Source organism: Tachypleus tridentatus, chromosome 13 (assembly GCF_004210375.1).
Source record: "Tachypleus tridentatus isolate NWPU-2018 chromosome 13, ASM421037v1, whole genome shotgun sequence".
Lineage (NCBI taxonomy): Eukaryota > Metazoa > Arthropoda > Merostomata > Xiphosura > Limulidae > Tachypleus > Tachypleus tridentatus.
Window position 1 is genome coordinate 145,801,076 of NC_134837.1, and position 27,901 is coordinate 145,828,976.

Below are 27,901 nucleotides of genomic sequence, written 5' to 3' on the forward strand. Positions count from 1 at the left end.
GCAGAGCACAGATAGCCCATTGAGTAGCTTTTTGCTTAATTCAAAACAACAACAACTTATGTGCTAGTATTTTTTATATATGGAACAGTGCAAGTGATCAGATTTCTTTTGCATTGTTGGGAGTGTCCAAGTTTGTTTACTTACACTATCCAATATGTTAAAGATATCAGTATACATCTATCAAAAATTATAGAACATAAATATAACATTGCAGCACAATCACCTGTCAACCACACGGGATTCTAAAATAAGAAAAATCAAGTATAATTTCAAAACTTGGATGATTTGTGTATTTTCCCTGAAAGAAAATAAATTTGTGAAAATTGTTTGAAAGTTAGAACATTAACAAAACCACTGAAAGAATAAAAAAATCAATCTGGATTACTATTAAAATCTACTACACTGATATGATGAAGTAAGAATTTACAAAAGAACAAAAAGATTTATTTTTCAAACATGTATATACAATTCCAACAGAAATTGTATATTTTACTTTAAAGGTAAAAACTGTTAAAATTTATTAAACTTTGTGACAAAGGAAGCACTTCTTCAATCATGCATCTAGCAATGGGAAAAGTATGCTTTAAGTTTAACATTGTAACATTACTGATTCAACTATGCTACTGGTATGGTGATGTATATCAACTTGAAGCATGACAGAATTGATGCATGATTACGGTCGTCAAATCCATTATCTGTAAAAACTCATCAGCTCCATCCATTAGGCATTGATCACAAACCTATAATAAAATTGTTTTTTGCAATTAGTAAAGATAAAATTGAAAACTTTATCTTGGTAGTACCATAACATTATTTAAAAAGGAATCGCTTTCAGCAATCCTTTCACACCCATACAAGTTTCAATTGACTTAGAAAAGTAACTGAATTTTTTTAAAACCACCAGTTACAATACAATTAAATGTGCCAAGCTAATCCTGAATTTCATATTTCTCAAAAACAATTAATACAGAACAACAAACTTTCCTTAAGTACTTCAGCAACAGTGATTAAGTGATGTAAATGCATGAGTTGGACAGTTCAATAACAAAATGTGTAAAATTAGCCTTAAAGTACAGTTAGTATAAGATATCACAAAAATAATATTAAAATTACTTAATATTTATTCTATTTATATACAAAAGTAATGGAGTTTTTTAGCTACATATTTCCTTAAAATTATAATGAAAGTTTCAGATTTTTCTGCAATACATATACTAAATATTTTTTTAATTGAAATTAATTTTAATTAATACTTATAAATTACCTACCTGCTGTTGAAAACAAGATAAAGCTTATTTTTTTTAGATAACGTCAAGGGTTAAAAGTATTAAATGTAAGCTTTACAACTTAAAAATTTTATACTGTGTGAAAAACAAAGACACTACATCAGGAACTTTTAAGCAAGATAGATGAACTGTAATTCTTTGGTTAAGAATAATGTAGAATTTGAATATTTACACCAATATCTTAAAATAGATGACATCTGATATTACAAAGATTGAAAGGAAAATGCATTTGCTAAAACTTGATGGCAAATAGAATTTTCCTAGTCAGTTTGTTAATCTGGTGTCTTGTCTCACAACTCATTTATTAGAGTTCCGTACATCCCTAGAATACTTACTGCCAGTCTGTTGCAAATAACCGACTTCTGTTTATCATTCAATTCTTCTGTAAATACAATTTTATCATGCAACTGACTCATCAGTTGACCAGCTGAGAAACCTTCAGTAACCAAATCCTTCAAAATGGAATAAAAAATATATAATTTTAAGACCTCCACTACATCTTTTCCCATATAAAATTAACAGATAATCTCAGTTTTCATTCATCATTACAGATCAGATGTTCATAACCTATGACAGTCAACAAAACATTAGAACCAATTATAAGCCATATGTGCTTTTCTTCACTGTGTGATGTAATATTTTTTAATTATAAGATTAACTGTTTAACGCATAATAATATAAAAAATGCACACTGCATCATTAAAGTTTAACCATCCAGTTAATATCAATAATAATCTTCCAGTTCAGTAACTGTTAGGTGTCTCTAACAATACATGCTGCCATATTAAATATCTTTATGTTTGAAACAAAGAAGACCAAAAGAAAAAAATATGTGGTCATACAGCTGTTAAAATAACATGTATTTATGCCGAGGCTGAACCCAACTAGTAATAAAGTAAAGTGTTCCAAACTGCTACTTCAATTTGCAATGATTATTCTTTTGATATATCTATAGCAGCAATAAACTTTCATCTACAAAAGTTCTTTAGCTTTTCAGGTTTGCACACAACTTTTTGTTTAAACTGTTTTGAAGTAAAAACACAGGCCTCATTTTGAAAAATGAAAAAAACCTAGTATCAAAAATTGATTTTTAACATTTATCCATTAACAGAAAGGATGCAATTGTTTTTTTCTGGCACCATTAAAGAATGAGTCAATTTGAAATTGAAGGAAACAGCAGTAAGTCTATCCAAGCAGAGGGCAAGTCTAGAAGAGAGAAGTGTAATGTGTGTGTGTGTGTGTGTATACATAGTAAGCTTAAATGAGGCTTATTATAAATTTTATAATAATTTATGCATATCATCAGTAGTACTTGTACCACTAATTGTGAATCACTGCTCTAGAAAAAGTATTAGACTTAAGCAAAGATCGTTATACTGAAATTTACCGTCTACTAATATTTGCATTTTGCATACTTTTTGTTATTACATGGATATTTTCAAATTTAAAATGGAATTTTCGAATGCCAAATTCTGCCATCAATTTTTTTTTTTATATATTAATGGAAAAAACCAGCATGAACATTATCTAAAGCCAGTCGAACATTAAATGACCGAAATGTCGGTTAAAAGGAAACAGAAATAACATTCCCTATTTCAACAACTTAAACTTGTACATTTTAAATAACAAAGAACATTCACAGAACTGTTTATGAAAAAAAAGCAAGTGTAAATTGTTAATACTCTTCACCTAAATTTAAATGTATTAGACATCATGATAGAGATGTTAACATTACACAGTCTTCTAATGAATATACTACATATATATAATAACGACTGCAGTTTGTCTTGCAATTTATTTGGTATTATTTATAACAATGTCATTATTTTACAAATTTTGTTATAACTAGTTGATGTATCATAAAACTAAATAAAATATTTCTTTAGAAACCTGAGAGATTCCTGAAAATTTAATGGTCAAATAAATCAATAAATAGTGTATTCAAACACCAAAATATAAAACAGCAACTTACAGTCACAAACGTTTCCAACTTTTCATACGAATCAGATTTACAAATGTCAAAGAGCTTATCCAACCATTTGAATGGTATTACCTGAAAATAGAAAAAAAAAAAACCATGGCACATGTTCAATATTTCTTTCACTTGTTATTTTGGAAAGCATATTTTAACTACTCTTGTTAGGTCCAATCCATTTTGAATACTGTAATACATCTAGATCTTATCCAGTACTTCAAGTTCTGATTTTCATCAGGTTCCCATGCTCCCAAATCATACATTTTCCAATTAAAATATATCACAATAACACTACAAACTACAGTCAAATTGTGTGATTTTTTTGTTGAGAAGAAAAAAAACAACCTTCACAATAGTCTTAAACGGTTAGCAAAAAATAGATGGTCTTTAATTGCATTATACGATTTGAATATTTAAACAAGGCTGGATACATTTCTATTGATGTAAGAAGTGTTGTGTGCCCCTATTCAGAAATATGAATGCAACTATTCATCCCATAAAAATTAATAAATATGCCACTGTTTATTTTATTTCTAGAGAAACACAACATAAACTATAAAATTACTGTTCATTGTCTTGTGGTATTAAACAATGCTAACACATAACACACACAAACAGCATTTCTTACTAGCCTCTCTAGCTGCTGTAAGTAAAACTCAAACAGTAAGTTCTGATACTGAACTTAAAGAAAACTGTTACAGTTGTAATAGATAAAACACTGACTTGAAATTATATTTTTAGATTTATATTATGAAATCTGATAGAACAATTAAAGATATTGTAGTTTAAGCAACTTAAAATCAATTTTATTTAAGCTCAAAAAGTTCATTTTTAACCATATAATGCCAACGGGCAATCCCATATTAAGTTATATGCTTAGTCTATTACTAGTCAAGGTAAAGAAAATATTTTAAAGAACACTAAGTTTTCTCTGGCAAAGTTTCAATTTCTTTTTAGTGATCATAGTCTGAAAAACAAAATTTCATCATTATGCAAAGTGAAGTGTACATACTGAAAAATTATCTTCTGAAAGAAAAGAAAGTTAATTTATAACAGTGAATAAACCTGATCCAATAGGTACTAGGTTTTAAGGACATCTAAAATATTTAATACCAAAACATTAGTTTCAGCTCTTAAGATACAACTCGTAACTCACAAAGCCCAAATGCTAAATCACTTAAAATTCATGTTACTTCATTTTGCAAAATTCACACAATATCCTTTTGAAGTTTTTCTTAAGAAAAATAAACATCACTTCAGAAGAGTTGACTAAATTATCTCTCACTAATAAGTATATCACATCAAGTGCACTCCTCTTAATAAATATATAACATAAGACTTACCCCACCAATTTCTAGGATGTCATCCAAGTTTATACCTAAGTCGCTTTTTAACCTGTGTGCACTTTGCAAAAGCGTAATGGCTTTTCTTAGGTCTCCTTGAGAAATGTCCACAAGACTGTCAAGAACCTAAAAGAGAATATTGCACAGTGGCTTATTGTAAAAGAAAAAAAATTTAATAAACTGAATTTTAATATTGCATTGCAACTGGAATTATAACTATAACTGAAATAATGCTTAAAACTAACAAATTTTAAAGTTGCAGTTTAAATGTCAAAACTGGAGAAGTAATTAATAAGTTGTGATAAAAATATCTGCAGATTTTTTCACACATTCCTCTTAATTTGTCTATTTCATATTCAAAAATCAGAAGAGAGCAAAAATATAATTTTATATAAATGTATTCAATTTTTTAAGTAATGAAAAGCAATATTTGCTTTTTTTTCAATCAATTTTCTTGTCAGGTCATCATTTGTGTATGTATATTATATATATATATAAAATCCTATTTAAAATTTATATGATTGTAAAACTGATACACAAAATATTTTAAAATTGTTTGGTTTTGCCTTAAGTGTTCATCATGCATGACAGAAAGGCAAGTCCTGTATATTTGTTATTTGGGTGGCCTCGAAAACAAAATGAGAATAAAATTAGTTTAAACTCATTGTATGCACAGTATTAGGCATTTATCCCAAGAATATGTTAACCAAAATTAATAAAAGCAAATTACTGTACTTTAAATTGGAAAAAGTTAATTTTTTAGCCCACAGCTATACAATTGGTTATCAGCACAAAGTAGAAGTGTGCAATTTGAAGCACAAAAGTATCGCTAATGGTCAGCTTCATTTTGGCAGTTCCCAGACTTCAACTTGTAATTGGTATTTATTCCAAATTCAACAAACTTACATATTTGTTGGTTATGACAGTAACAAAATTTTGTAGACATGCTATTTGCTACTCAAACTGAGGCTGACTTTTACCAACAAAATTTCACAATACTGTTTCTCCTTAAATTATGATTTTGTTCCAACTTTAAAAGAAACTTGAAAAAATGTTAACAATGAATGTTAGTGAAACTATTACTACTATTCCTTTTAAATTAAAAATCTGCTTTTTTTCTTAGCACAGAGAAATTGATATTAGCTTCTAAAAATTTGTAAATGAATGACATAATCAACATGCTTCCTTAAACTAATGTTTACTCATATGCAAGTATGAGACTCATAAAGGAGTACTGAAATATTACATAATTCCCATAATTTTGCTGATAAAATAATTCATACCTTAAAATGAAAAAAGAAAACTTTGAGTGAACAAACGTTTAACAAAGATTTGTATTCAGAACATAATGTAGGACTTTTTCTTCCAAATCATTTTTTGTTGAACTAAATGTACTTCTAGAGTAAGTAAAACCAAAATTAAGAGCAACGAACATTTATTTCTTGCTGTTGAAATTCATGTCGTTTTGTGTTGCAGCCTACACAGTGCATAATTCTAATTCTTCTTCTGTTTTGTGGCACACGTGTTTTATCAACATCGTGGCAGTACAAATTACAACATTAACCTGTTCAATGCCGTAGACGAGATAACTTGTCCAAGCCGATCAGTAACACAGTGCCACAGACGAGTTAATTTGTTCTCAATAATACCTAACTTCAATGCTAGATGTCAAAACCATACATGCATTTGACCTACTTACAAAATGAAGAAGCATTAGATTTGTATTGTAGCAGCTGAAATATTTAGAAGTCAACAAGTTAAACATCCCTTATGTAATACAATTTTAGTGTCTAATGGCTGACTGAGATAACAGTATTATTTAAAACATGTGACTCCTCCAGACAGCCTTCAGTCCTTTCAGACAAATTGTATCATAGTTTGTGTCAAAAAACATCTATTTCCTTTCTGAAAAAATTAGGCTATTATTACACTTAGAACAAGCAAAAATTATAACATTTAAAATAACTTATCTTTTTATTTGCTGTTAATCTGGGTCTTAGAATGAACTCAATTATCAACCAATTAACAACTTACACTAACTGCTCAGCTCTACTCACAGCATTTCTAGTATGTAATGTAGTATGTGTACACTTACACCAGGTTCAACTTTTACACACTCTTTTTCAATAACATCTTGCAACCTTTGAATCAAGATATCTCTAGATAGGGGTTTAAACCTAAATTTGGAACATCTAGATGTTAAAGGTCCAGTTATCCTAAAAGAAGAGAAACTGTTTTTAATTTTCTTTCATATGAATGAAAATTTTATATAAAACATATGTCTAGAGCAATCAATGCTTGAATTTACTAAAACTAAAAATTATTTTTAACCCAACTTAATATTCTTGCCTACATGGTTATAAAAACCTCAGACAATTAACTTTTTTTATAAAGTGTGTGTGTGTGTGTGTGTGTGTGTGTACACGCACACCAATAACAACAACAAAACACTAGTTTAGGGTTTTAACATCTGAAATTAACATGTTCCTCACCAAAATATTTAAAATTTAAATTAACTTTTGTTGGTATTAACATCTTGCTACGATTACAGTGAAAAACTGGTAATACAAATCTTAAATGTCCTTAACATGCTGATTTTTAATCAAGTTTTTACAGAATAAGGTATAGAAGCTCAGGGTATAGAAATATATTCCAAATATAAACCAAATATAAATAGAAGAATTAACACTTCACTGAGAAATATATTCAATATTAGGTAGTATACACATGCAAAGACATTTTCACTTAGTGCTTTTATGATAAATTACAACATTTCTTAAATAATTAAATGAAACCTTTATTCTATATAATGACTTTTCATGATTTCCTTTGGTGGGTATTTAGTAAATTGATGATATTCATATGTAAAACATGTATAAACACTCACACAAGATTCAGCATTCATTTATTGTGTACACATCTTAATAAAGTGATAAAGATATTCTGAATTCTCATAATAAAATCAATTTATTTCTCTATGCTAGATCTTCATCTCCCATTTATAAAATGTTTTCTATTTTTGGAAATTCTATACTATACTTTAATAATCTTGAAAATATATTTGCTATAAAACTATTTTTAAAGATAACATTTCAGTAATAAAAACCTGTTCAGTATACCTGTAATAAGAAACATAATTCTAAAGCAAAGTTTCAAATCCAAAGTAATAATTTATTTAGATGATAATTTTAAAGAATGCTCAAGTACTGGCGTACTGGCATAAATCTGCATATTTAATGGAAACTTTACTTTTAGTACTTACACGATAGCATTTTCAGAAATTAATAACACTTAGTACATGCTGCAAAACCTAACTGTAAAAGAAAAAAAACAATGTATTGCTGAAAAACTAGTACTTTTCAGACTTATCACAGAACAAACTGTTTAACTGCAGTATGAATTTTTACAATGGTTTTAAGAAATCTGTTCAATGACCATATAAATTGCAAGTTCTCATTTTTATATTATCCCATGATATGATATTTGTGTAGATAAGTGAGTTGCATGTTCCAAAATTTCAACTGTACCAAAAAAAGATAAATGAGCTAGGACTTATCATCTAAACAAAAACTGTATACATTTGCATTAACATATACAGTTTCAACAATTAATATTCTTATTTTACATTCAAGATATAAATAATTAAGACACATCAGTCCAAACCCAAAACATCTTAAGGAGTGAATTATAACACATTTAATATACAATATCTTAATCTTCTGTTATGGTGAGAATACCTTTCACAAGCTGATGAAGCATGAATATAATTAATTATACTTATTATAAAACATCAGTATTAAGCCTATTATCCTTTCCAACACTTTTTTTTAAATTGAATCCCTTTGTTTTAATTCTTGAAAATTACTGTGTATGATAAAAGCTTTCCACCAATATTATAAACTTGTGTAAATAGTGTTCCAACCACTATTGTTTTCACTGTATCCCAGCTGGCCTGAAAAGTAACTGGATTGAGTGAAATGTGCCATAGGTCAATGGACTAAATAAAGAATACAGCTTTAACAAAATATACTTAACACTAACATCTTATGTCAAGTATGGTCATTATTCTAACTTTGTAACACATCTTTGTGTTTTTATATATTCCTTTAAATTTCATGTGTTATGATCACTCACTGTAAATGGAAACAGTAGCTGATCACTCCCTGTAAATGTAAACAGTAGCACACACAGTAGACATTAAGTGTCTTCATACTCAACTGGCATAGAAATAACATTAAAAATATTACAATTTTCACATCTAATTTTAGGTAGCAAAGTTCTTTAATTTTCTTACCTGCTAACATAATTACAAATAAGGCAAAATCTTGTAGACTTGGACTGCCTTTCCATAGTTCTTCTTAAAGCATCCTAAATAGGATTTTTTAAAGAAGTAAAATAAATAAATTTATGATAAAAATGTACACAAATTCTGTAATTTACATAAGAAATAAAAATATTTTAAATCACTCAATTTACACTAAAATTATAGCAAATTCTATTAATGAAGAATGAAGTAAGATTCTTTCAAACTGCCTGACCTTTCAGTTTCAGTTTAATGTTCTAAAACCTTGTTTTATGAGCCTCATAAATAAAAATTCCAAAATAAGTAACTTCAGTTATTTCCAACCCTATCACATGAGTAAGTAACACAAAAATGATACACTTCTGGAAGAGTCATAAGAACTTGTCTAGAGATATTTTAAGGAAAATAAAGATATTTGAAAGCAAATAATAACTGATTGAAATGTCTTTCATCTAGTTTCACTGTAACCTCTTATACCCAAAGACACCTAAAAATAACTTTTACTTTGAGTTCATCAGTAGTTAAAATTAAATATAACAAACTATCTGCATATATCAGAACTAAAAATACATACTAAGTAACAAATATAGATAATTAGATATAATACTCAAACTGTATTACTTATAATGATTAAAATACATTTTAACCAGAGGAGTACTTATTGTTAATGAAACTTCAACCATAAACACAATAACATCTCAAAATATTTGGGTAGTCCATAATTCTTAGGTTACCCCTAAAACCCATGTACTAAGCTAACAATGCAGAATAATCATTATAACAAAAATTTAAATTATAAATAGAAAAATAGTGTATTTTTTTAAATATTATAACCAACACCGTTTTAAAAGTTTTACTTCTTTATGCCAATTTTCAAATATGAATTACCACATCATGATAAAAGTTATACTTGGTTTGACCAGCTTAGTAGCTTTAGGTTGGTCCTAAATCCATAAACCAAGATAACAATGCAATAAATCCTCAATGTAGTGAGTCCCAAGACTCGTGAAACCTCCCTACAAAAAAGCTATTCCTTAATATCTGGGCATTAAAAGACTTGTATAGTATCAAAAATAGAAGTTTGAGTTACTAGACTATAAGAGCTTCAACTAATCTTGAGTTTTTGTTTTGTCACATGAAACCAAGTATCAAGCCTTCACACAGGTACAATTTAGAAAAAAAACTAAAAATTCTTTAAAATAATTATATTTATGCAGAAATGCTAAATAAATACATCATTTATTCATAAAGCAATGAGAATAACATACTTTCTAACAGTGAAGACTGTAAAATAATAACAGGATTAATAATTATTTTTAATCAACCATGTCCTCATCCACTTTGGAAATACAAGTGAACAATAAGAAGTAATTCTAGAAGGTGGGGAACATAAACACAATAACCAATTGTAGTGAGAGGCATTTTAATGATTAATTAAATTCACAGAATTCCATCAAAACTGTAAAGACTTCTGTAAAGATAGCATCTAACTAAATTTTTATCCCTCTTAGTACAGCTACAACCTTTACAGTTAAAGAGCCATTCCCCTTCATCAATGAACCCATTTCATTCCAGTTTCAAAAGTTACCTGTACACATTTGCTGATATCAGTTCACTTTTTTCACCAAACTTTCTACTAAAGAAATTACTACCTGCCTTTCTAACCTTTTAAAAAAATACAAGCACATAGTAAACAGTTTTGATTCCTGATAATTTAAAGAGCTCCTTGAAATATGTTTTATAAATACATCATATTCAGTGATATCAAATAAAAAACTTAAGCCTCTTCAGAACACTAAATGTATTGTTGTTCCTGGGTATTTAGTTTTCTTATTTAGGTTAAAAAGGGATATATAATTTTGAATATATTGGTATCACATTTTAAAGGGGTAATAAATTAGTGATATTGCAAAAAGGTAGTTAGTTAGGTATTTTGTGTTTATTGGCACAAAGTTACTAAAGCTATCTGTGCCATACAAGATGTAGTACGCTATAACAGTATATGGAAATGAAGGTAAAAATATATAAAATTAAGACCTGCCAGAAAGACTGAAGCATTAAGTTCAAACTTACTGTCAGTAAACTTAAAAACAAGTTTAAAACAACGGCGGCGTTCTTGGTTGTAACGACAGCCTGATAATAAAATATGTATGATATTGACCTGAGTGCCACACAGACTACACATTGGTGTATCAGTACCAGATAAAAGGAAGGGGATGAGTTAAAAAGCTAACCAATGTGTAGCCTAACCAAAAAAACTTCCTTCCTTTGATCTTAACAGAAACAAGAAAGCCAAAGAGCTAAAGAAGGTTTGATTTGAAAAAGCTTATTATTTCATTGCTCACTCCAGGTTGACTGGCAACTGGTGTATAGTCAGATTTTCTTAACTGGACCATAGTCCATGTATGGAACAGGGATGGTTGTGATACAGCCAGAGCAGATAGACTTTGCTGCTCTGTCAGCTAGCTTATTCCCACGAATACCAACATGACCTGATATCCAAAAATACTGGACAGAGATAGATGATAGAGATGGGCCACTTTATTTTGGATATTGATAAGAATAGAATGGTAACTAACATGAAATGATGTCAGGGCCAATAGACAAATGAGTGAATCAGTACAGATTATACAATTTGAATATTGCATAGTTTCAATATGATTCAGGGCAAAAGAAATGGCATACAATTTGTCAGTGAACACAAACTGTAGAGGGAATTCTGTGTGCTACAACTGAACTGTAACAAATCATGACAGAACCTACAGAGTCACCTGATTTTGAACCATCTGTATATATGGGAATGGATGGATTGTTTGAGAGATGTTCAGCAAACAGAGTGTGATATTTCCAATTGGGAGTACTGGCCTTCCTCAGATGACTCAAAGATACGTCACAGCTGGAAGAGGCTGAACTATTGATACTGCTATGCTATTCAAAGATGCATCCAATTTTTCTGATTGTGCCCAAATACAAAGACTGAAAGGAACAATGGTAGATTTTCTCTTATAGAAAAGTGTGGCCCACTGAAGATGGAAAACACAACCCCAAGTAGGATGCTGTGGTAAAGAGCAAAGTTTGGAACCATACATAAAGAGACAGTTGCAAATGGCAAATATACAGTGGGGGTTCATGGGACTCCACACACAATCTTTGGACTGGAGAAGTATGAAAGGCCCCAGTGTAAAGCTGAAGCCCCTGATGGTGGATAGGATCAAGCATTTTCAGTGCTGAGGTTCTGGCAGAACCATAAACCATTGCTTTGGGGGAGTCACCCCAAGACCACCTGTCTACAGGAATTCAAGACCAAAGTGGTGTGTTGGAGTTGGGCCCCCTCAACCACCAGGATCCTCTCTTCCCCTTCACGGGTCACTATGCACGGCAGACACACATATGGTTGCAAAAAGGAATAACTAGTTTTGCATTTTCTAAATACATTATATTTATTATTTCTTTAGTATATTTAATTATTAAACATTACCAATTAAGTTGTTTTAATTATATCTATTTCTATTAATTTCATTTCTTCACTGTAATAATTATCTTGCACTTAGCTTGGTATGTGGATTTAGGACTCACCTAAGTCTCCTAAGTTAACTAAACCTTTTGAGATATTATTAGAACAATGGCCAAAAATATTGTTAAAAGTACCGAATTGGTGAATCAATGTATTTTAATCATTATAGGTAATAATAGTAGACCAAAATAGTTATATTCATCACAGGGTTAATTCTATCTATACAAGTAGCTGTAGCTTACCTTGATCACCCTGTATTCACTAAATTGCTTTATAAGTAATAGACCACATTTAACTTATTAAAACCAATATATCAAGGAAAACCTTTTTTTCCATTCAAAAAAACCACATTTAGAACTCACTTTGATCAGAAACAATACTCATATATTTGTATGGTAGCTTCAAACCTAGTTGGATTGGCAAAACCAAATGCCAGCTAAGAGTATATGCCCATAGAAACATGGAGATTTCATTTAAAACTAACACTTTTCTCTCACCTCTGCTATACATAAACTACTATACCTGCAAGTTATATTGCTGTACCTCAGCTATACACCTACATAATGAATGAAACTGTTTTTCATTAGAAGACTTCCAAGTTTCTCATTAAAGGCAGCCTTCTTGTTAAACAAAGTATCAATCTTAAATAATAATTCAATTTCTGCTACATTATACCTGTTTTAACATCTTTTTAACAACCACACGTATAATTACTTTATTCTAGGTCTATAACCAACTACATTTCATAGTTTTAAACTGTTTTCTCTTTGAATAACATTTCTGTTGTAAATATTATGCAAACACTTCAAATCAATCTTCATGTTAATATTTGTAATCATTGTTTTGCATTTACTGTAGAATTTTGTTGAAATGGAATTACTGTACTCTAAATCATTCAATACATATTTTTGCCAGTGGTCGATTTCCACCCCATAAATCTCGTGAATAACATCAAAATTTGAAATATACAAAATTACGCTTACCTGAGCTGTTTTTGTCATTGAATCTGCTTCATCCAGTATGACAATCTTGAAAGCAGGACAAGGTTTTCCTCTGGTAAAAATGATTCCCCACTCATAAGCCCACAAATTGTCAAAAATACACCAGATCATTGACATGATCTTGTTATAAATTCAATTGTTTAAAATAATTAAATTGCACATATTTTTCTGCAAAAGTCAACTTACATGATTTAACAGCAGTAAAACTACATTAGATGCATTATAGAGTGTCAACATAAACAAGTTATATGAACAAAATGAGACATTATCATTGAAGTTATTATTTGTGTGTAAATAAACTGAAGGCTACACATTATTTTTTGAAAAATAAAGAGCTATTTTTATGTAATTAATAATATATCACTTAGCAGTAATTTATCTTAACTGGTAATATTATTTTAAGAAATTCTTAGTTATACTTGTTTCTGTAAAACATAAATACCATATTTTTTCCTATTTTTCAGTAGTCAAAATTATATAGAACAAAAATACCCATGAAATTACCACATTTCTCAGGAGATATGTACAACATGAATTTTATGATGTACAAAAATGAGCATAATTGTGGTATCTTTGTGTTATAAGTCAACTCTTAAGTCACCTGTGCCAAAAAATTAATTATCCATAATTTTACTTGAAACTAGTTCAATTAGAATCATTGTGTGTTTGTCAATTTTGAATCAAAGAACTATTAATCAGACATAACAATACTGTTCATACTAAAATATTTATGTAAGGGTAAACTATAACCTCAATAACATGCAAGTTAAATAAAAACTTCAAACATCTCACTCTGGTGTCCGATTACTTGCTGTCTGTTGAGCAAAGTTTTTAACTTTTTCTCGAATTACTTGAATTCCTCTTTCATCAGAAGCATTAAGTTCCAGAATTCGACTTTGATACATTTCCCTGTAAAGAGTAAATTGTATAAAGCTCTTGAATGTTCACTTTTCAATGAAAGAAAAACAAATAATTCAGTATTTATTTTATAAACAAGAGCTTGGAATATTGTTCTTAATTTTTAAAACATATATCATTTAAATTTGGAAAATATTTAACCTTCAAAATCACATCTATCTGAATCTTATAAAGCAAGACAATATATCATACACACATATAAAATTTAAAATTTAAAAAAATAATCACTTTATTTCATTAAATTTTACATATCATATTAAGTTCACAATATTCTTATAACAGTATAACTAAAGTTACCATCATTCATGTATATATATGCAATTTATGGAAATCTCTACTACATTTACTTACCTACAATATTTTCATATAGTACTCATTACACACTGATCTCTCAACAATTAAGATGATGTTTCCTCATTCGACACTGGCTCAAACCTGGACTCATTAAATGAGCAATAAGTGTGATACATAAGAGAAAAATAAAATGCATTTCAGAGATGAAGGATTTTGCAAAATTTATATTCAAATATTATGGAGGATTAATCACACTTCATAAGATTCTTTGTCCAATTCTGCCTTTAGAGCTGCAACCTATATCAATGATAGTGTTCATTCTCCAGCCCATGGTGGTGCACTATTCCCAACACCACAGTTTCTATCATAAGCTTCTGCATAGCACAGTAATTCAATCTGAAACAATATATCTTTTCTCCAAGGCTCTTCACTGTACATAGCTTAACATTTAAGACAATTTTTAAGCAAATCAAAGGCACAAAAATCCACTGGAGCAGCACTGATGACTTAATATCTACAGTGTCAAAGTATTATAATTTCAGTTTCAACTTTCTTTCTCACAAAAACAAAGATAAAATGGTGTGACTATAAATTTATGATTTGTTCATTTGTGAGCCTTCTTCAACTTTATTATCTTATTAATGATAATAAAATATAAATATATCCAGATTCATCATAATGGACTTCTTAAGTACTAACTGCAATGTCATAGTGACTGGATCTAATTCATTGTTACAGTTAGTAGCATATATCACCATGCAAGTCTAATTATTACATAGTAACTAATTAATATTAAAACTTAGGTGATGATACAGACTACTAAACATGTCAATTTAAAATTCTTATCAACTGTAAGTAATGCAAATCTAACCTCAGAAAGAATTGCAATAAAGCATTAAGCCCAGATTAATAACTAAAATGCACACTATACTTGTTACATAACTAATAATCACTTTACCTTGAAAGATGTATCTTTCTCTAAATATTAAAAGATAATCCTAATGAAAAATTATAATACCAAAGAAATCAACTATGGGAACTTGCATCACTAGATAATTGTAACATAAATATGTTTGGTAAATTAATATAGATTTGAAAATGTTTCAAAATGCTTAAGACCTTAATTTAATTTCCTAAATTTATTCTTTGTTACTATGAACAAGTATTTTGTAAATTTTGTATCTATGCTGAGTGTTAGAGTGTTACTTTGATTTCCAATTATAAATGTTTAATTTTGATATCTATTAACAAGTATTTGACTCTTGAATCAATTGCAAGCCTCATTATGAACAATATTAACAAAAATTAATGAGATTTAATTAATAATCTTGAAAATAAAAACTGTTCCTTTGAATATTTTCTTACCCAAATATCTGCCTTCCTAGAGCTAATATTGTTGATGTTTTCCCTGTTCCAGGTGGACCATAAAAAAGTAAATTTGGAAACTGAAAACAAAAGAAATATTAAGCCTACTGAATTTTGCTAACACAAAGGAGTTTGCTTAAAACAGATGGCAGTAAACTACAATTCACAATTTGGCAGATATCCTATAAAAATAAAAACCCAAATTCATATGTATAACAAACAATCAAGCTTTTACTTACAAAAAGCTGAGGCACCCATTCTTTCTTCAAATAATGACTTGAATTTAAAAAATGTGCAGGTGGATGCTATGATAAACAATCCAAAAAATCCTAAACTTTCATGCAATTTATTTATAACATTATTACAGTGCTCATTATTACCTCATGAAAAGTTTTGTATAGGCTTTGAGAACTCAATACATATATACTTACAACAGGGTATGCACTTTGTAATAGTCACTGTGACTTTGTAAGAAGTATTGATAAAAGCAGTGGTAAGAGTGCTTTATGTTACTTTCTTTCAACCCCAGCTTTTAATGTCCTTCCACAGCATTTCATATGATTATTTAACTGGTAGTCATTGGCTACAAAAACATCTTACAAGACAAAGTAGGAAGTGGGTATGACTCAAGAAACAACTCTTCATACAAGTCTTTTGGTAGCTGAGTTTATGTAGTATTGCAATGGTGGCAGCTATTTGACTCCCACTGCATTCCTTCATGGAAAGTACTTGAGATATCCAAGACACGTGTGTGCTCTCCATAGTTAACATTAACTCATATGATTATTTAACTGGTAGTCATTGGCTACAAAAACATCTTACGAGACAAAGCAGGAAGTGGGTATGACTCAAGAAACAACTCTTCATACAAGTCTTTTGGTAGCTGAGTTTATGTAGTATTGCAATGGTGGCAACTATTTGACTCCCACTGCATTCCTTCATGGAAAGTGCTTGAGATATCCAAGACATGTGTGCTCTCCATAGTTAACATTAACTCACATCAAAAATAATAAATGCTAAATAACAGCAATAATGGGGAGTGGAGAGGGTTTGGCAACATTCTGTCATATTACGAGTATGTTTATACCATTTTTTAATAAAAACATTTATTGAGAAAATGCGAGCTGTAGAAGTAAAAGCCTTTAAAATAACACAAATTTTCTTATAACAAATTGTTACACAGCTACATAATAACTTACAGATTCAGGTTGGGGTTAAACTATGTTGCTCATTCCATTCTTATGTTAATTTCTATATAAATGTACCACAAGTCTGGATGTTTTACATAATTTGTATAAATATATCAAAATATTACTTTTGTAAACCCTAGCTCCTGTTATAATTGCACAAGATAAACATATGTTACATATGCACATTTTGTGTTTCTGTTAATAAATTGAAGTTACAAAATGTACAGAAGTTAAAACTACAAGTGAACAAATGCTAGGTAGAGAAAAAATTGCTAAACCAATCATTTTGGTCAATAAAAATACCTGACAGATGTGCTGTTGACTTTAGTTAATAACAGAAAATAAAGTTTTGATGTTTTCTCAAAACATTACTTTTTTTGTAATAATAAAAATATACATCTTGAAATAAACAAGTAAAGAGATGATGTTTTTTCTGTTTGATAATGCTTTAATGTTAAACCTCAAAACAAATACCATTTCTAATGTATTTTAAGTTCAAGTTATATAGTTCTCACCTAAACCAATAATAGTTTAACACCCATAATTACACAGCTATTGTTACTAATAATTAGGTACTTACATCTGCACCTTGTAATGTCTTTTTCAAAACATTTACCACTTCTTCTTGAAATGCAACTTCATCAACAGTCTTTGGTCGGCTGGAAATACACCACCACACCATTCAAACCACCATCAACAAGTATTTGATAAATCACAAACTTAATTTAAAATAATCAGTTACATCATCACATTCAAACTTGAAGGCAATGGCCTGCTCTCTATGATGGCTTGTTCCTTAACAAATTCACAGTGATCTAGTTTTAAAATGTCAGATAGCCATGATTAGCCCTAACAGTGATTTTTGTTAGATGTAATGTGACAATAATGACATTATACTTCATGCATACTCATGACTGAAGGTCTGATATAGCACTGGTTCCACACCAGTTTATAACGGTGAATTACTCCAACTTCATAGGTCTAAGTAGCACTATCACAAGTGTTCATTCAAACTGTTGTTTGCTCTAAAGTTTTGTTTTTATTATAAACACTTTTATTAATATATTTAATTTTCATGCAATGCATTTCATAATGAAAACATGTCACAATAAATACAAGCATGATCTAATTGCAAGTTTTCAACAAGAAAAAAGCATCTCAAATATGGACAAGTTTGTTGGCTTATTTTAAGTGCAAACCTATATGATAGACTATCAGTGCTGTATAGGTATAGGTATCGAAACCAAGTTGTTAGCATTATGAGTCTTCAAATTTACAACTGATCTATTGGAGGTCACCAATCACAGAAAGTGCCATTTGCTAACTAAGCTTCTTTGCTTTAAAAATATGATATTTCTGTTAATTTATTTTTCACTTTACATTATTACTTAGAATAATTAAAAATAGAGCTCTAAATAATACATATATTAACGTAGTAGAATTAAGAAATCAAAATATAATTTGATTGAAACAATGTATCTGTTCAATACACCAAGAAGACGTGGGTTCCAGGGGGTAAATTAAGAGGTTAGATTCAGTGATGTTGAGAAAAACACTTATAGAGGAAAATACATATGTAAAAACGGTTTGTTTGGGTCGAGAAAATTTTTTACATAGAGGAGCGAACAACATTTCAACCTTTTTCGATCATCATCAGGTTCACAAAGAAAGAAAGAGGTAACTGACTGGAAGCTGACATCATGTTTGAAAGGGGTTGTGTAACTGAGTGTCGGAATGTAGAGGGCGTGCTTAGATGTTTGAATTTATAATTTTATATTATTTTATTATTTTTAATATAGGTATAAAGGTGTTCCTTTGTATTGGTTTATTTTGGGCTTAAGTTGTTGTATAAGTAAGGCTTCTTTAATTTTGTGTTTGTTTATGTTTGTTTCTTTATTTAGTATTTGAGTGTTTTCTATGGTTATGTTGTGTTTATTTGACTTGCAGTGTTTGAAAACGTGTGAAGGTGACTTTTTATGTTCTTTGAATCTGGTTTCCATTTTTCTACTTGTTTCTCCAATATAGAAGTCGTGGCAGTTATCACATTGTATTTTATAATATTGGTGTGGTGTTTGTCAGTGTAGTTTCTACATAGTATAGACCTCATTTTTTTGCCTGGTCTTTCAATAAATTTGGTATTAAATGAAATATCATATTTTGTTACTAGTTTTTGCAAAATGTTGGTTATTTTTCTGCTGATGTTGGGAATATATGGTATTCAAACATCTAAGCACGCCCTTTACATTCCGACACTCAGTTACACAACCCCTTTCAAACATGCAGTCAGCTTCAGGTCAGTTACCTCTTTCTTTCTTTGTGAACCTGACAATGACCGAAGAAGGTCGAAATGTTGTTCGTTACTCTACGTAAAAAATCTTCTCAACCCAAACAAGCCATTTTTACATATATAAGAGGTTAGATTGCAACTTTAATCTTTCATCGTCACTCCTCAGAAGGAGTAATGGATCCTATAAAGTTCAGTTAAGGTAATAAGAATAGCATGGGGAAATATAAGTATAGCTGTATGATTAAATCAATCAGTCAATATAATCAATTACACGAGTAGTAATTACATTAATTAGGATCATTTAAAATAACTAATTAAATACAATTATGATCAAATCAATTAATTTCACAAACATATTAAATTAGCTTTTAATTATCACTGTTCTTGATTATTCCAACTCGCCAATAATTGAAATTACAATGAAATTGATTTCACAAAAATTATCAACTAATAAAAATTAGTGTTCAATTATTTCTAATTATTCCAACTACCCAATTAATGATAATAATTCTATTGTTTGTTAAGCAAAAAGCTACACAATGAATTATGTGAGACCTGCCTACCACAAATAACAAAACCCAGTTTTTCTTAAGCATCTCAAGATTGATCAATAAGTTAAATTTAACTAATTAATAAGTTATCAATTAATGGTTTAGTAAATTCCACTATATTCTCAACCCTAAACACAGGAACTCAAAGAGAGGACACAGAAGAATCAGATCTGAATGCCAAACCCTCTAATTCACTCCCTAAGAGACCCAAATGAAAGACGCCAGGTTTGGTGCCACTTGGTCTCAAACAGTTCTGCTGGTAACTTTTCTTAAAATAGCTGGAAATTGTCTAGTTATATTGGAAATGGCATAACCTTTAGCTAACACGAAAACCTGTATTTCTGATTAACAGGATATTTTAGTCACTGGTGAATATTAAAGGCACTAATTACAAATTGCAGCATATATACAAAAAGAAAACATCACAGAGCTCAAGAAGTTTAACTACCATGCACAGCCAAGCACATACAGCAAGTCCATGAAATATCACTTGATAAAATTACTTACCATGGGAATTTTAGTTCACTGATAATTACCATATAATTAAGTGTTAATAAGTCGTTACAAACTGAAGAAAGAAAATTTGTTGTTCATCATTCACATGCTCTAAATATGGCAGATATCTAAAGAGTGAAATGTACAATGCTATTATTGGCATAACATATTTAGAATCCCCTATATGAATTAACATACAGTTTATTTAAATTGTTAGATATTCTTGAAGATCTAAACAAGAAACTTTAAGATAGCCAAAAATATTAGAAGTAGACAAGAAAATGCATAATAAACACATTAATCTCAATACAAAAGATGTTTAATCCATGTTACAGCATTTGAGTTGCATTCAAAATTTTTTGAACTACAATTTTATAAATTTATGTCCATAAATTTGGAATCAAATTGTAAATAATTCAAACCTTAATATTATATATGAATTAATTTCTTAATTTAAAAGTAAATATTAAAAAACACATACAAATATAGATTTTAGTGAATCATATGGTATGTTGAATGCAGCACTGTTCAAAAATTATGTTTGTGATGTCAAAATATTAAATCTCTAGTTTTGTACAAATTAGAAACTCAAATTACTAATATTATCAAGCTAGAATATCAAATTAAAATCTCATATCTTTTTATTTTGCCGAGATATGGCTTATGTACTGAATCATACACAATAACTACTTTCAACTCTTTCCATTTTTTAAAATAGTCCCTTATATAGTGTTCTAAAAAATGTATACACACTTTGAATGATTATAACTCACTCAAACTTTCTTTTTTTACAGGTGCAACTGATTTGAAGTAATGGCAGAAGCAAGACTAAGCTTTGAGAAAAGGAAGTTTATCTTAAAGTGCTACTGGAAGTGCAAGAACATAGCTGAAGTGCAAAGATGGTTTAGAAGGGAGTTTCAAACAGATCCACCAATGCGACTCACCATTACTCACATCAGAGATAAGTTTGGTAACAAATGAAACTGTTCAAAACATCCATAAAGGATGTTCTGGAGGACCGTGGTTGTCCAGCTGTCCCACACGAGAAGCAGAGCTGTTGGAAAGTCTCCACCAATCTCCAAGAAAATCTGTTGAACAAACAGCCCGTGAGACAGGAATCCCAACATCAAGAGTCCATCGCATGTTGGTTGAAGCTCATTCATTGGAAGTTTTATTCTGGCACTAGTCCATACCCTCAATGAAGATGATCCTGACTGGAGAGTTGAATTTTGTGAGTGGTACCTGGCAAAACCTGCAGAGGATGCATAGTTTCCAAACAAGAGTGCCTGGAGCAATGAGGCCACATTTAAGTTAAATGGCTCAGTTAATTGCTACAATTGCACCTACAGTGCACCTTAGAACCTGCATGTTACAGATGAACACTACATAAACTTACCAGGAGTTACAGTGTGGTATGGATTATCAGTATTGGGCATAATTGGACCATTCTTTTTCAAAAACACAGTCAGTGGTCTCGTTTACCTGAACTTACTGCAAGAATCTGTCATGCCACGCATTTGAAAGCAATTCGGAGATGAGGAGTTTTATTTTAAGGAAGATGGAGTACCTCCCCACTACCATCATAATGTTAAGGCCTATCTTGACAAAAATTTGACAAACAGATGGATTGAGCAAAGAGGTAGCACTGAATTTCCCCCATGTTCACCAGACCTCACACCTCTGGACTTTTTTTTTTTTTTTTAAATGAGGATATTTCAAAAATAAGGTTTATAGCACAAAACCTGCAACACTCAATGAGTAGAGAACGGTAATTGAAAGAGAATGCACCCAAATACCAAATGAAATGATTCTTAGAGTTTGCAATTCTATTTGTCCACATTATCAGCAGTGCCCAGATCAGAACGGTCATCAATTTGAATACCTGTGATAACTCAAAAGATTCTACACTTGTCTTCTTAAACTTGGATTATAAAACCTAGATATATCTTAATAAATATTGTATTTATAACCATTGAAGGTGTGTATACATTTTTTTGGGACACCCTGTATACACTTACTTCAATATATGACATGTCAATAACCAATCAACAACTTAGAATGTCTCCAGAATGGTTTTCATTTTAATCTTTGAAAATGCTATAACATTCTTTTGATCCAAGATTTCAATGAAATGGGGTGCATCTTTAGTTTTCTCAAAGTTTTATATTTTTTTAAATAAAAATATATCTGAGCTACTGAGGTAAATAAATTATAATGGAATTCAATGGTATCAGTGTAGTTATTTGATTTGTTTTGGTTATTCAGCTGTACATAAAACAGTAACATATATATAAAAACCTAAAAAATATTTTGTTTGATTTCCTCAACTTACAAAATTCTAAAAAGCTTAAAATCTTGTATCCAATAACAACTAAGTACAAAGGTCATTGTGAGAAGAGATTTATTGTTCTATATTTCTTAAAAAATAAGTTTAATTTTTTTTCAAAATAGTAATAATCTATATACATATATATAATGTATAATAATTGAAATGTGACTGTACATTACAAAGTACTAGTCCACTAAAACACAGCCAAGATAGGGAACACTAAAGGTCACTTTTATATTACTGGGTGCATGACCTCAGTGCTCGTACACCTCATCTTTGCAAGTTATCTAATGTTAGCTTGGCATGACTGGAAGGTCAATAAAATAGAAAATAATAAATATGTATGTAAATATATAATGTTATTAGAATTAAGCTATTTAGACTAAGCATTTGTATTTTCATATTATAATATGTAGTCATTCTAACGCAAAAAAAAAGCATAATTTATATTTATTTCCTAATGATATTTATGAGATTGATCAAGTGACTGACCCTTCATAGTTGAAGTATAGAAAATACAAAAAACTCTTACTGAAAACAAATATTTGAATTGTATTTTGGAAGTTTTAGAGATTATGCAAATAATATTCGAGATTTTTGGGACAAAATTACTTTGCACTCAGACTAGCAACAAAACAGACTATATTCACAAACAAATCTTTAGTAAAATTATTTCAGTAAAAGATCTTTGTTATACAAAATACTTGTAATCTTTACTAAAAGTCTATTATATTTTGTGAAAATACACACACTATATCAAAAGTTATAGTGCAAATACTTAACCTGTGCAAATGCATAGACAAACTCGTATTTATAGAGTTTACTGTGAAAGGGTTAACAGGCATAACAAAAGTTGTTCCAGGTTCAATTGAAAGTTCAGTAATGTTAACAAAAATTCCCATAACATTCAAATTGACTTTTATTAAGAGCACCACATACCTGCAGAGTTTGCCTCTCCTTTTTAATGTTTGAAATCTCTGTATATTTTTAATTAATTAATTACAGAATGAAGTAATTAAGCTTTAGTCACCTGTTAGTAGAAAATCCAGTTTAAAAAATGTGCAACTGGCAAATACATACATGCACATATACTTAATTTTATTTAAATAAATGCAACTTAAATGTTTTTTTAAAATCAAACATTTTACACATTAATTGCACAGATACTAACATCAAAATTACAAATAAAACATCTCTATAATGTAATACAATGCCACAACTTTTATCTTTAAAAAAGATTTTATTACCCATTACTTAAATCTGAATTATATTCCTGTTGAGCTGAATTAGTATCAATGTGTACCATTCTGTGAAGCACAAATTACATGTTGCACGTATTTCACAAAAAGGTCTCAAACTTGAAATTTACATATAACAGGTTTCCAATAAAATTTTATGGCTGATAGAGAAATAATCTTTAGGGTTAAATCACAGAGGTTAAAACTACAAATTAGAGTAAAGTCTTAAACCATAAAAGTGACTTAGGCATCTACAATCATCATGACTCTACACTCTCAACTGAACTCAACATTTTGTTACTGATTTAACTTCATAATACGTAACAGTTATTTCTTAGTACATATACTAGCAACTTGTATATGTACTTGAAAAGTACTTTTTTAGTACTTGAAAAATATCCTTTAGATGCAAATTCAGTGCATTAAATTAGTATTTGAAGTAAGAAATATCTACACTACTGAGTTGCTGTTGCACTAACAATACAAAATATCTAATTATAACACTAAAAACTGACAGAATGCAATTTATAAATTCATTACATGGAATCATGTATTATATAAGTAATAATGAAATATCCTACAGTGGTGAATATGTTACATATTAATTTGAAAATATCCCAGATAACATACTTTGTGAAGCATAAATAGCTGTTGCAAGAACAACTTTTCTTTTTGTCATTGAGCAAAAAGAAAAAAAGAGGTAACTTGAATTCTAGTTTATACAAGTATATTAACATATGAATATGAATACCTAAATTTAGTTTGATTTTGATGTATCATTTAATGAAGAAAAGTGACATTAGTGGGCTGTAAATTTTGTTGTTTTTTTGTTGTTGTTTTTTTTACAGTTGTCAACATAAACAAAACAGAACAAAATGAAGAACATAGCCAAAAGATATACTACTGGTTCTTAAGTTATCAGTTATATAGTTATGTTATAGATTCACCCTTAATATTAAAAAAACGAAACAAAAGCTATTCATTTTCACAAGTTCTCAATTGATTTTGTTTTTACTCAAAATATGATAAATACATTTAGCATGCAGCTTCAATTATCCATATCACAAATAGCTAAAAACAGCTTTATATATTCTCAAACTAGTTAACAATGACATAAAATAAACGACTGAATATACTGATCTAAAAAGTTGAGATTTTAAAAAATAAACTTAAAAAATAGGGTTATCAAAAACCTCACTATTTTTCAACCCAAGGAGGAGTTGCTTGCTTTCTACCAGGTTTGGAGCCATCTTTCTGACTTCCAGTCTTGTCTTTGAGCCCAGATGTACTAGGCCTTACTCCTTTGAAAAATGCTTCCATTCTATAAAGCCAAAATAAAAAATACTAGAAACATAAATTATACATTCTAAGTAATATTTTGAGCACTAGATAGTTAAAATAATAAAAACATTAAATGATTATTTTTTGACCATATCTACAACAAACAATTTTGATATTCATGATTCATGTGTTCTAAATTTGAGTTGTTTCATATTATATTTGGATGCAATGTAACACATTTACTTCATTCTAAATGCTTTGAATACTTTATTGTGAAATATCTAAACTAGTTCTCTAGGGAATATTTATGTATTATACAAATTTTTCCTATATTTTATACTTATTTTCTTTAAAACATACAAGAATTAAAGAAGATCTGATTTAAGTGTTCAAAAATGTTACAGGTTTTAGCAAGCTTTTCCTCCATAAGATGTTTGATTGAGGGAGTCAAAATGTGGGAAATATAAACTTGCACACCTGGAGTAAAAGGTTTAAGTTTTGAGAAATACAGACATTTTCTGGCAAAATGTTTTTTCATCCATAATAATAATTATTAAGCTGTGAATAGGTCTACATAACAACATGGTTAAGTTAGTAACAATTACCCAAAACTAGAGAGGAACAATATTCACCTACAATGCCTCAGACTTATTAAAAATTAAGATCTAGTCATGGGAAACACTTATAATACCACCTGTTGTATATTAAGTAATATGTTGAAGTGGACAGTTCTCCCATAATGTCGAAATACTCTTTTTTTACACTACATGAAACTGTAGTTAGTACATTATGTTCTTCCTTGATTTATATCTCGGTATTTTGTCTCTCCAACACACTAAAATGAACATGCAATTCATTATTCTTCAAGTAACATTTCAAGATGAATGATGAAATGCTACTCAAATACCACTTCGTAACAAAGGCATAACATTCTTATTTGAATCAAGACTAACATGAAGGCACTTACTGATTAAAAATAATAAACAAAAATTATTTCATAAATAAAATATTTAAACATCACTAAACATTAAAAGAAATTACAGATATCTCCAATCATGCCTCAGTTAGTCACTAACTCAATAGTTGCTAAATTTTACACCTGAGGAGCCACCAATATTAAATATTGTAACTTAAGTAAAATCTTGCACAAATTTTAAAGCAGTATATACACAATAAAAACAGTAAACATAAGTAATGACAAATCACATTACATATTAAAATAATTTCTCAATACTGAAGATATAAAATCTCACCTCACACATTTCGTGAGAAGCATTTATTTGCTAGCATTATTTAAAAACACACAAACACTGAGATAAGAGTATAAAATGCTTTAGAGGCAACTATTTTTCTCAAATACTATGTGATCAACAGCGAGCACTGGTTTATAAGTCATCAAACTGATGTTAAAATTAGTTCATAATTCTACGCAATATGGATTCATTTTCAAGACCAAGATGCTGTTAGTTACGGTAATGATTTACATCTCCTCAAAAAGATGATGGCATTAAATGGGCAAATACACTATACACTGTATAATACACTATATTAATATAAACTTTAATAATAATACAGGACTACATTTACATATGAATTTTTCTCTCTTGAGCTGTAAATGATGAGTGCCCTTAACAATCAAATTGCATTGACTTTTCTAATCTTATACATGAAATTGAAGTTAAAAGGCTGAAGTAAGATGATGTATTAGAAATAAGAATCAGCAAATCAAGAAAACTGTATTAGTATTAGTCTGAGCTACTATCCATTAGTTTATATAAAAAATATAATGCTTACACTGCTTAGCGCAAGATTAGTAATAATAATAGTAAGCTGTAATCGTATACGGTATAGTAATATATAATCAATACAACAAGAGATTTAGTTAAGACTAGTAGCAACAGAATTAGGTTGAACACATAATTCAGCATTTGAGTCCCCACAAAGCTCTAGCCTCTGGTAACACTTAACGACGGTATTATTGTTCTACTTTAAGTGTAACTTGGGTAAACGCAGATAAATTGTCCATCCCAATTTCCCAGTTCTAAACTGTTGAAACATGAACATGAAATATAACAGTTGAATATTAGTAATATTATTGTTAATATTTTAGAAGGTTTTATTCATTTAAGTTGGCAATGAGAAAAACATGAAAAGTGAAAAAGAATCATTGTCATAACTGATATTAATCTATTATTATTATCACTACAACAATCTAACTTATTAATCTTCACAACTGTTTATTATTATACACTTACCTGAACAATAATTTGATGTTATTCAAAACATCTACTGCTCATTTAAATAAAACTGTACATCTTACTTATACCCTACTAAGAAAAATTTACGGTTTTACGGCACTCAGCAGTAATCTATATACTTACACTGTTCCCGCCATGTCCATAATACGTTAACGCCCTCGGTCGGATAAACAAGAATAAAAAGCATGGTCTTTAAAAGTCGTTGTTTTATTTACAAAATTACCAAATATCTTTACGGTCAACATATCTCGACGTGAGACAGTGGTAAGTTTA

At 29.5% G+C, this 27,901-nt stretch overlaps 2 protein-coding genes across 4 annotated transcripts in view; one reads left to right on the plus strand and one right to left on the minus strand.

The window, feature by feature from the left end:
- Positions 1 to 25,410, plus strand: part of LOC143240646 (peptide methionine sulfoxide reductase MsrB-like) — a 47,139-nt gene extending 21,729 nt beyond the window's left edge. The window contains exon 6 of one of the 2 annotated variants that reach the window (XM_076483412.1): positions 2,398 to 3,126. In XM_076483412.1, coding sequence (XP_076339527.1) covers positions 2,398 to 2,431 — 34 coding nt within the window. In that variant the 3' untranslated portion in view covers positions 2,432 to 3,126. Of the gene's footprint in view, positions 1 to 2,397; positions 3,127 to 21,316 lie in introns of those variants that run through there. The other variant, XM_076483413.1, reaches the window with a different exon arrangement.
- Positions 423 to 27,886, minus strand: LOC143240645 (replication factor C subunit 4). 2 transcript variants are annotated; one of them, XM_076483407.1, is made up of 12 exons: positions 27,752 to 27,886; positions 25,288 to 25,410; positions 17,770 to 17,848; positions 16,000 to 16,079; positions 14,215 to 14,331; positions 13,405 to 13,474; positions 8,899 to 8,972; positions 6,700 to 6,820; positions 4,605 to 4,730; positions 3,259 to 3,339; positions 1,622 to 1,738; positions 423 to 740 (listed from the first exon to the last, which is right to left on the minus strand). In XM_076483407.1, the coding sequence occupies exons 1-12, from the start codon at positions 27,769 to 27,771 to the stop codon at positions 642 to 644; spliced, it is 1,107 nt and encodes a 368-aa protein (XP_076339522.1). In that variant the 5' UTR covers positions 27,772 to 27,886; the 3' UTR covers positions 423 to 641. The 2 variants fall into 2 exon arrangements, with proteins under 2 accessions (XP_076339522.1, XP_076339523.1); XM_076483408.1 differs by having other exon boundaries at positions 27,626 to 27,779.
- Between the last annotated feature and the right edge of the window lie 15 nt (positions 27,887 to 27,901).